The sequence below is a fragment of the Monodelphis domestica genome, chromosome 8 (genome assembly GCF_027887165.1).
Source record: "Monodelphis domestica isolate mMonDom1 chromosome 8, mMonDom1.pri, whole genome shotgun sequence".
Lineage (NCBI taxonomy): Eukaryota > Metazoa > Chordata > Mammalia > Didelphimorphia > Didelphidae > Monodelphis > Monodelphis domestica.
In genome coordinates, this window is record NC_077234.1 from 95044989 (window position 1) to 95056386 (window position 11398).

The 11398-nt window shown below is 42.3% G+C and overlaps 1 protein-coding gene across 6 annotated transcripts in view; it reads left to right on the plus strand.

Moving 5' to 3' along the window:
• Positions 1-10978, plus strand: part of TSC22D1 (TSC22 domain family member 1) — a 149992-nt gene extending 139014 nt beyond the window's left edge. For 2 of the 6 annotated variants that reach the window (XM_001363522.4, XM_056808444.1), the window contains exons 2-3: positions 8537-8588; positions 9611-10978. In XM_001363522.4, coding sequence (XP_001363559.2) covers positions 8537-8588; positions 9611-9868 — 310 coding nt within the window. In that variant the 3' untranslated portion in view covers positions 9869-10978. Of the gene's footprint in view, positions 1-7358; positions 7431-7743; positions 8124-8536; positions 8589-9610 lie in introns of those variants that run through there. The other 4 variants (XM_007501567.3, XM_007501566.2, XM_056808443.1 and 1 more) reach the window with 4 other exon arrangements.
• The last annotated feature ends 420 nt before the right edge of the window (positions 10979-11398 follow it).

Sequence of the window (11398 nt, forward strand, 5' to 3'; positions counted from 1 at the left end):
ACCAGTTCTATCACCACCCTCATCCTCCCCTCCACTGTAATAGTTTTCCTTCCCACGCCTCTTTATGTGATATAATTTATCCCTTTTTACTTCACTCTTCCCATTTCTCTTAGTGCAATCCTCTTTTTTCACTTCTAGGTTTTTTTTTTTTTTGCGGATCATCCTAAACATCTTACTATCATATCCTCTATGTATACTTTTTCTAACTACTATGATAATGATAAAAAAAAAATTTTAAGAGTTATAAAATATCATCTTTCCATATAGGAATATAGACAACTTGACCTTGTTGAGACTCTTAAATTTTTTTTCTCTTTACCTTTTTATGCTTCTCTTGAATTTTTTATTTGGAAATCAGATTTTTCTATTTGTCTGTTTTTTTTTTTTTAGCAATGCTTAGAAACCTTCTATTTTATTAAATGACCATATTTTTCCCTGAAAGAATGTCAGTTTTAATGGATTGGTGGTTCTCAGTTGTAAATCCAGTTCCCTTGCCTTCTGGAATACCATATTCCAAGCATTCTGATCCTTCAGTGATAGAAGCTGCCAGATCCTGTGTAATCTTGACTGGAGTTCCATGATATTTGAATTGTTTCTTTCTGACTGCTTGCAATATTTTCTCCTTGGCATGAGAGCTCTTGAACTTGGCTATAACATTCCTTGGAGCTGTAATTTTGAGATTTATTGCAGGAGATGATCTGTGAATTTTTTCAGTGTCTATTTTACCCTCTTCTTCAAGAACAGCAGGTCAGTTTTCTTTGATAGTTTCTTGTAATATGATATCTAGGTGTGTTTTTTTTTATCATGACTTTCCTATAGTCCAATAATTCTTAAATTGTCTCTCCTGGATCAGTTTTCCAGATCAGTTGTTTTTTCAATGAGATATTTAATATTTTCTTCTATTTTTTCATTCTTTTGATTTTGTTTTATTGTTTCTTGATGTCTCAGGAAGTCATTAGTTTCTCTTTGCCCAATTCTAATTTTTAAAGGCTGAATTTCTCCCATGATCTTTTGATATCCTCCCTTTCTATTTGGTCCATTCTATTTTTCATGGAATTCTTTTCTTCATTGGATTTTTGCGTCTCTTTTTCCAGTTGACCAATTTTGCTTTTTAAACTATTATTTTCTTTTTGCATTTCTTTCATTTAGTTTTCCCATTTTTCTTCAGCCTGCCTTATTTAATATTTTAATTCCTTTTTGAGTTCTTTCAGTACTTGGGACCAATTCTCATTTTTTTTTTTAAGTTTTGCTTGGAACTTACCATCCATTATTGGATCTGTGCTTTGCTCTTTGTGTCCATAGAACTTTCTCAGATTAGGTCTTTCTTTTGTTGTTTGTTCATTTTCCTAGTCTTTTTTGCCCTAGGGCTAAGGGCTTCCCCATAGCACAGTCTTGAAAGGGCCAACCAAATGCTATGGACTTTCCAACCTCACTGCAGGCTGGCTCATGCTCAGAACCTGGAACAGTAGGTGATAGGGTGGTTGGCCAGCACTCTGTGAGTAGTTTTGCTTCCCATTCTCCCTAATCCCATAAAAATGGACTCTGTCTACCTTTTGCATTGTGTTCATCGGGAGAACCCCCTCACCCTGTCCTGTTGGCCTTTGACTCCTTGACATTTTTAGGCACATTTTAAAGATCTGGAAGGACTTTCAGAGAGGTTTCCACTTTTGCTGCTACTCATTGGCTATCTTGGCTTTCCCCATTAAACTGTAATTCAGGTCAGGGATGACTGTATGTAAAACCCAAAGCAGGAGGCATCACTAACATCCTGCAGAGCAGTCAGAGCTCAAAATGGATCTTGACAGACTGGAATCTAATAATGTGAAGGATTGCAGTGATCATAAATAGAAAGTTTCACATTTGGGTTTTTAAAAAGTCACCTTTACAAGTATAAGGCAGGAAAGGCCTAGCTAGGCAGTGATTCCTCTGAATTAGGTCTAGGGGGCAGAGAGGACAGCAGGCTCAGCATGAATTATAGCAGCTTTCACTAACCAAGCCTCAAGTTCCAGGAAAAGAGCCAAAGCATCCAAGTAAAAAAGGACATGATACTCTAGTCCTGCCTTGTTATAGGAAGAATATTCATAAGCTAGAGAGTACTTAGTATTTCGAGGAGAGCAATCAAGATATACTTTAGGGACTCAAATTCAGACCTCACGATGGCTGGTTAAGAGAATTGGGTATGTTTAACCTAGAGAGAAGATTTAGGGAGGACCTGAAGTACACTGTCATCAAGCATTTAGCTGGACATAATGAATAGACTTTACAAAGGGATAAATTTAAATTTGAATTAAGGAAAAGCTTTCTAACAATGGCAGTTATCTATAAAGTGAGATGGGCTGCCCTAGCCTCAGAGAGGACTGGATTCCCCCTCACCTGGGCTTCATAAAAAATCTCCATGACCACTTATCAGGTACATTGTAGAAACAGGTAGTCCTTTTTCAGGTCCAGATTGAATTAGCCTCCAAAATTCTGTGATATTTTTGTCCATCTTTTTGGCCCTGGTGCCTAATGCTTTTCGATGGCCAGGGAACAGTGAAGTGCCTGAGTCTCAAAGTCAGTGGCGTAACTTTGGCTCTCTAATAAGTGACAGGGATAGGACTTGAAACCAAGTGTCCAATTCCTGGGGCCTTGTTGTTTAATAATAAATACTTTGTTCCATTGAAAATGAAAATTTTGGCTGAGTTTATGAATAGTTTTTTAAAGTTCTTTGCCATTCCTATAAATAAGCAAGCACTAGATCATACTTGGTGATTTTCACACAGCATTACAGCTATAATATTATAAATTTTGAAAAAGAGTTATTTGGAGACAAATATAATAATTAAAACTTAAATTCTTAAACTTAAGATTCAGACATTGAAAATTAACAAACTTATAAATTGAATAAACTTTGCAAGAATTTTAAATATGGTGTAAAGGGTTTTGAATTTGGAATCAGAAGGCCTAGGTTGGAACTCTGACTACCACTTAGACCATTTTATTGTAAGCAAGTCCTTTAAAACGTGTATGGGTCTTGCCCAGAAAGAGAGGAAAGTGGACCATCTGACCTGAGATTCATTCCAGCCCCAGAGCCAGGGATATCGCCACACAGTTCTATGGGGAAAGATTTTCTCTGAACTTTCTTGTTGATTGGATGCCAGGTCACTAAGAGTTTATCATGCAAGTTGATTTCACTCCACTAAAGCAATTAACTTTTGGGAAGAGTTCATAATTTAAACAATCTTACAGAATGTAAAATTGAATGAATTCTTTAGTCTTAGAATTTTAAAACTGAAAAGATACGTAGAGAGCCCTTAATCCAAGCTCCTCAAATAAGCCCTTCATTGCCACACAGTTAATTAATTAGTTACAAAACCAAGATGAGAACCTGGGTTCCTTGATTTTCTAATCATTGTTGTTTCTACTCTGTAAACCTTTGTATTTTTCTGTGCATTTTTCTCTTTTTCCACCTAATACTAACTTTCCTTTAAAAACAAAAGCTTTTTAAGGTGATAAATGATACCCCTATATAATCCTCCTTCAATTTTAAAGGCATAATCTCCTTTTTTGTGAATCACATTTTTTTGGTGAGTAGAAGATGAACTGGGAGCTGGATTCTTTAGACTGGAATATTTTAAATTATACTACTACTACTTTTACAATAGCTTCCTTTGAAATAATTTGCTTGTTTCTTATAGTGAAAGAAAAATACAACTCTTAAAAAAATCCTAAGGGGGTAGGGGAAGTAGCATTTTATAAGGGGAAATTGCCTTCCTTGCTTTCTATTTTTTTCCATTTTCTATTTCTATGAATTCAATTTTTGTTTCTGATAAAAATTATAAGATTAAAGTGTATTAAACTGTGAACCACTGTTTAGCATCATGATGTTTTTTAACTAAGGAACAAAATGACTTAGTAAATATAAGTGGATGAGTGAATGATGGGGCCTAAGGAATCTGATTCTGATCCTATAAGCAAATTGCTCTTCACCTTAAAAAGTTCACTTAGTTGTTTCCTTTAATTTGGAAGGAACCTCTAGAGTTTATTCCCATTTTCACATTATATTTTTCAACATTTATATCTGCAACTTAAAGTATCAATCTGCAAAATAGTACTGTGGTTAGAAGTGTGTTGCTGTGAAGTCTCCATTTGTGGACAACTTCTTTAAAAGAAAAATCAAGAACCGTCTGTTTGGCCAAAACATATTTGTTATATGGCAACAAAGATAACTGTCTAGCTGCATAAGAAAATTACTTTCCCAAACCCTAGGGGATTGGGCCAAGGGACTTTGAAGTCTTTTTGGATTCCAGTTATTTGTGAGCATTTTCTATTGTCTAACATTTCTGTTTCCTAAGTAATCATGAGTTATTTAAGAAGTTTTAACCCCAACAAAGAAAAGGATGTAAATATTTTGCTTTGTACAGGGAAAAGATTAAGAAAAAGCACCAATAAAATTAAGGAAATGGAAATTTCCCCTATGTGGAGAAAGGAATTGTAAGGATTCTCATTTAAGCAATTCTAAGTACAATTAGTACTTTCTTTAAGCATTCTTTAAAAATACAAATACATATAGAGATTGAAAAAATTTTCAGCCTTATTAAATAAATACATCCAACTATTTCTATGATTGGACCTTTGTTTTGAAAATGTAATAATAGACAGTTTACTTTTAATTATTGCTATTAAAAATAAATCTTTGTCCCATGATATCTCAGAATTTGAATATGAATCTAATATATGCAGAGAAACAGAAATTGTCATTTTTAGTTTTTGAAAAAATGTTATATACTTAAGAAAACATTTAATTTGTATTAAAATAAATCAATATAATTAGAAAATTTCATAATAAACAAAAGTAGATTATTTTAGTGTCAAAGTATGTTGACATTGGGATTTTAAAGCTTGAGGGTGGTATCAAATCTTATTAAATGGTAGCCTTGAAACCCCAAATGCTTTTTTTTAAAATGACTTAATTACTTCAAGCATTTATTTAAAAATGTTTTAGGACAGACTACTAGAGATACAAGACAAAAGTGTAACAGTAAAATGGTGGTGCTTGAGTTGAGCCTGAAAAGGAGCTAGGGATTCTAAAGAGTAGAAATGAACAGAGAATACCAGTTTAGAGATGGGGGTTAGGAGGGACTGGAGTGAAGGACATAGGCAGTTAGGCTTTGTGAAAGGGACTAACATATTAAAGGCTAGACAAGGTAGCACAGGTTGTGGTTGTGGAGGCTTCCTAGTGCCATACAGAGCAATTGACAAAGGTAACTGGGAGTCACTGAAATGATTAGGGAAGGAGTGACAGTGATTTTGCCCTCTTTGTGGAGGGTGGATTGGAATGGGGAGAGAGACAAATCAGGCAGATCCAGTAGGAAGCTATTGTAATAACTTAGGTGGCAGGTGGGAGGACTGACTTAGGACAGTGGCCCTATGAGTGGAGAAAAGAGATGGAAGATTTGTGAGCTTGGGTGAGTTGACAGCAGCCTTCAGGAAGTTTAAAAGAGGCATGAGTTTTGGGGGGAAGATAATTCTGTTTTAGAATTAAGTTTGAGATGTTCATGGAACATTCCATTTTAAATCTCTAAGAGAAAATTGATGATTCTTGACCAGGGTAGGAGAAAGACCAGGGCTGGATATTTTGTTGTTAGTATGGGGATAATTAAACCCATGGAAGCTAATGAAATCATGCAGGAATTCAGAAAGATGAGGGTCAGTACAATGCTTGGGGATATGGATGATGATATAACAAATATATATATATATATATATATATATAAAGGAGACCAAGGAGTGCTCAGATAGGTAAGAAGAGAAACAAGAGCCATGGCACTGGCAAGAAAGCCCAGAGAAAAGAGAATGTCAGTGACAGATGCTGCAGAGAGGTCAAGAAGGATGAGGACTGGGACAAGGTCATCAGATTTGACCATTAAGAGATCACTGGAAATGGGTCATTTAAGATCTGAGCTGTTCGGCTTGGTGGTAATGTGGCCTTGGTTTTAACTGGGGTAGGTCTCCGTTTGAGGAAGTTGTACTAGATGACCTCTAAGGCCCTTTCTAGATGTAGTCAGTGTGAGCATGTCTTTCTAACCAGATACAGCCATTATTCAAAAGAACTTGCTGTCTCGTGAACAAGGGATGATTAATGAATAAGAACAGCTTTAAAATTTTGATTTTCCATACTATAATCACTCTGAGCCCTCTCTTATGTCACTTATTGCTGTTAGGTTTTGTTTTTGCTGCAAGTGATTTTAATTACCCAGAATTCTTTAAGCCACTCTATTCACCAGCTTTCAGATACACACTTTAAAAGATGAAAATCCGCCCACAGTGAGGACGTTAAAAGCCTTTTGCCCCTAGCACCTAGTAGGCCTTCATACATGTTGAATTGATTTTAAGTGTTCCTCAGGCTTCAAAAGCATTAACAAAAGAGGAATTACAAAAATGTCTTGAGCTAAGGTGGTATCTTTGAAATAAGTCTGTAGACCCAGAAGATGTCGGGATGGTACTAATTTGTTTTCTGGCATGTCTTTTAAAAAACAGTTCAGTTCCTAAAGTTCAGTTCCTAAAGAGGCCCTTTTTTTGACAGCACACAGGCTAGCCTCATTTTGTCGGTGGGTGTGAGTTCTGTTGAAAGTGTTCTGCCAGTAGAGGGCAGTATTGTAAAGTTAAATCTGTCCTGAATTTATTGCATTTCAGATTAGTTTATAATCCTTTGCTATTACCAAACTAACTTTACACCTCACTATAAATCAGATTGTTTCTCTGGGAGATGCACATTTGCAGATATTCTAAGTTGATAAGGGAACTTGTGTGAAGGCCCACCATAGTCTGTTGGAAAATTCTCTAACTGGCATCTAGCTCTTCCTTTTGGTTGGGAGGAGGGACAGAGCCCAGGGATTCAGAGACCCCGATTTAATCACCAAATGGTGTTTCCAGCCCAGTGGCTTTTCCTCTGCTGCGGGTATGATGGAGGGCGTGAAAGGGGGGGGGGGGGAGCTGGGGGATGTGAGCCTGGGGGTGGGGGGTGCTGCCCCTAGCATGCCCAGGCTGTGCCCTATGGACTCAAGGGCTTCAAACCTGCCTGCCCTCGCCTCTAGCCGGTCTTTGTGTCCAGCCGGCCCTTGCCTCTCCCCCTTAGGGGCTCAGCCCCGTGGCGAGGAGAGGGGGGATTTGGGAATCTAGCTGGGAACCGAGTAATAGTATTTGGAAGCTCGGGGATGCCTCCCCACTCCCGGGGCTATATTAGGTGGACAAAGCTGGCCTCGCTTGGTCAGGCCAAGCGAGGGGCCGTGAGCCCCCGGGCTACCCCCCCCAGCCGAACCCTGCACTGAGCCTGGCCCGAGGGGCTGGGCATGCTCAGTGAGCTCGAGCAGGAGGGGGAGGCGGGGGGCGGCCGGAGGCAGCCTGGGCAGTCGGCCCATGGAGCTGGACAGCCTAGCGCGGCCTTAAACGTAAGCACATGGGCGCTCCCTACCCCACGGTTATACACTGGTACTTGTCTCTTTGGGCTTGAACGGGGCAGTCTCTTAGGGAACTGGAAGACAATTAGGGTGTTGCGCTACTCCCCACCCCCACGGCCCAGCGGGATACCGTGATGGACCCATCCCTGAGGAACCGCCGGGGGTGGGGGAGGTGGGGCTGGGGCGGGTGGGGGTGGGGCGGCCAAGGCCGGAGCGGGAGGAGATGGGAGGGAGGGTGAGTTCAGGGAGGGCGGTTCCCCGGGCTCTCCCAGCCAATGAGTGCTGCTGTTCTCGGCATATATTATGCACTGAGGTTGGAAGATCTGCTCTTCAGTCGAGCTAGCAGAGCTGATCTGCTACTCTGCCAGAGTTCTTGGCGCAGAGTCCATCCAACAGCTTCCTCCCAGGACCAGGACTCCTCCCCAGCCCAGTGTTTCTTAAAAGCCCAATTGTCGTCGTCTTTCTGCAGAAAGGCCAGAAGATTTTTACGTAGCTCGAGCTAGGAGCCTGGCATTGCATTTTTTTTTTTGGTGGGGATTTTTTTTTTGACTGCACTTGCATGAAAGCCCAATGGTGTAGACCAGTGGCAATGGATCTAGGAGTTTATCAACTAAGACATTTCTCGATCTCTTTCTTGTCGTCCTTACTGGGCACTGAAAACGCCTCTGTGAGACTTGACAGCAGGTAAATGTTGACTGTGATAGGATCTTTATAGTTTACTAGCGAAATGCCAGTAATAATGCAGGTGAATGTTTTCAGTGCTGATTCCTTTGTCCATTCCATTGGATGATGCTGAGAACTGCAGTGACATACATCTAGATTGCTTTTTGAGCATTTTTGAGTGGCCTTCCCTTCCCGGGTCTTTTATTTCAGGGAATTGGCTTTTCCTGCATTATGTAATTTAGCTCTTTGCGGTTTTCTAAAAAGGGGGAATGTCGGGATATTTCTGAGGAGGAGATTTATGTTGTTGCATTGCACTTTGTTGGAAGAATGCTGGCTAGGAAAGAGTTAGGGGTAATGGATATCTAAAAAAGGGAGGATTTATATGGTTTTAAAAAATAATTCAGTTACTGATGGGTTTTCTTTTCTCTCTCTAGCTCCTCTGGTGCAAGTGTGGTCGCTATTGACAACAAAATCGAACAAGCTATGGTATGTAATGTACCAATTATTATAAATGTGGTCCAAATGATTTTTAAAATATGGGTACTACTAGAAATGAGAGGGCTTGGAGGTTAAATTTTGGTGCATCTGTTTTCACGGCGGTGTGGGTTATCAGTAAGCAAACGTTTTAAGATGCAGAGAATATCCCCATTTGGCCAGCCCAGCACCACATCCCCCACTGTGTGGTTGGAGATCTGGGCGCCTTGCTTTATGTAAAGGCTTTATATAACGTAGGGTTTTCCTAAGACGGAAGGGGAATTATGGCCTGTGCCTGGGCGTGTATTTTGTAGATTGCCCGGTCCCCTCCTCTAGGACTTGGGAGCATCCCAGCATGGCTGGAGGGGAGGCCTCTTTTCTGGTCTGAGCCCGCGGATGGGGGAGGGGGAGGAGGAAAGGGAGGGTCTGCAGGGGCCTCGTGAAGCGCGACGCCCATAAAAAGTGCCCCCCACCGCCAGGCCCCCGTTCCATCTGGGGCCATCGGAGAAAAGTTTGGTTTTCCAAGCCTATGCCTGATTTTCTCCTATTTTTTTATTTCCGCCTTGGCTGTTCTTTGTTATTGGAGCAGCGCCTGTGGCTCTTCTCACGGGATTCTCTGCCCGCTGTTGCTAGGCAAACTCGGAACCTTTAATTCGGAGCTATAAATACCTCGAGCTCCCATTGGCTAAGCCCTCTGCCCAGGTTTCTGTGACGTCATGCCTGGTCACGAAGCGGGGAGGGAGGTGGGGAGGGAAATGCGGCAACATGCTCTGTCGGAACTAGCTGCAGCCGGCGGGCGCTCAGAGGAGGAGCCGGGAGGAGGAGGAGGCGGCTCACGGGCTGCCGGGCTTGGGGGCGGGGCGGGAAGAGAGCTGCTGGGACCCCTGGGCCTGAGCCCTGCCTCGGGGCCACTAGCATGCCACTTAATGGCCGGCCCCTTGGGTGCCTAAAGTAGGTCACTCATGGGGGAGAGGCAGGACTGCCAGGGCGAGCCCCAGCACCCCCTCAATGTGAGACTTTGTGCTTTCTTGCAGGATCTGGTGAAAAGCCATTTGATGTATGCCGTCAGGGAGGAAGTGGAGGTCCTCAAAGAGCAGATTAAAGAACTGATAGAGAAAAACTCCCAGCTGGAGCAGGAGAACAATCTGCTGAAGACTCTGGCCAGTCCCGAGCAACTCGCCCAGTTCCAGGCCCAGCTGCAGACTGGCTCTCCCCCCGCCACCTCGCAGCCCCAAGGCACCACACAGCCCCCTGCCCAGCCAGCGTCCCAGGGCTCAGGACCCTCGGCATAGCCGCTCATGGCCCTTGCAGGCGGGCTGGGGCCCTCCGAACTGAACCGAGGAGATGAACTAGCAGGAATCTGCCACGAGTCATCCATTTCATTGCGCACACTGCACAAGAGACAGACGGGAGACTGACATAGACACCAGTATACTTTTTGTTTCCAGTATTAAACACTCATCCGCTTTGGCCTTGAAGAAACTTCCTAGGTTGGTGACTTACATGTCAGTCAGGGAACTAGCACAGACACTGGGAACCCGGCAGCTTCCCGGGTCCCGAGATGCGCCCATTCACCTCCCGAGGTGGGGAGCGGGCGCCTCTTCTCCCCAGCAGCCGTCTAGCCCGAGTCCTGGACACTTGGCATCTGGAAGCAGCGGCTGCCCCAACAAGGGCTTTCCCCACCCATCAGCAACTTGCGAGGGGAGAAAAAGTAAGGACTGATGCGTAGTATCACCTAACATAAGGGGACATTTGTAGTGCAGTATTCCACTTGACGACTGTCACCAGGATCACCAATCCCATTCGTGCTCATGCCACTTTCCGGAAGAAGCAGTGGACGCACAGCTGTTAGGGCGACTGAAAGGTGACAGGTAGCTGGGACCGAGGTTAATTTACAATGAAGGTTATTTTGCCTAATGTATATTTGTGTATGTAGTGTAAGTATTTTGTAAAATAGGAGACTGTAACTACTACCTTAGGTTGTACAGATTGAAATTTAGTTGTTTCATTGGCTGATCTGAAGTTTGGATAGTCCTTTTTTATATATATTATATATATATATATATTAAATGCTACATGAAGAAAAATGCACCTGAGCAAATGTTCGGAATTTAGAAGATTTATGCTGTTTGTGTAATTTCTGAAATTCCCTGGCTGCTTGATTAATATTGAAGTAAACCCCAGTTCACGGAAGTTGTTGGTTAAGACAGTTCAAATACTCCCTAATATGATTGATTCTAGCTAAGAATATGAATCTCCCAGCCTGGGTTTTTGCATATTACCTGTATAGTAGTTATGTGCATATGTTTTGTGCATGTTCTCTAAACAGTTGTAACCGGTCCCTGTATTTAACTGTGGCGCTTGTCAACTTTCAATAAAGCATATACAATGTTGATAAACAAGTGTTTCCATATTGAAGGTTTACCAGTGACAGGCACTTAGGGGAATTAAATCACTAAGTGCCAAGGGCCAAACTCTAAGCCCCCCTCCCCCTGCTACAGTAAGTCTGAGGGGGAAGGGCAGAGATCACAGGAGCCCTGCCCTCAGCCCCAGAGTTTTACCCAAGGACCAATAAAAACTCGAATAAAAAAGGGTTAAAATAAATGAGCATCTCAAGCCAGCTCCCCTGCACCTAAAGAAATCTAGAGACTCTGCCCCTGGAGCACCACTTTGTAAGCAGCCTTGGGCTGAGGCGGTTGCCCGGCAACCAGCTCCACCCCCTCACGTGGATGCGGGCATTCCTCTGCCCCAAAGCATCCCAACCTAGCAGGAAAGGAGTTCTTAAAACTTCCTGGAGCCTTTCTTTGGACCCAGTGAGAGCC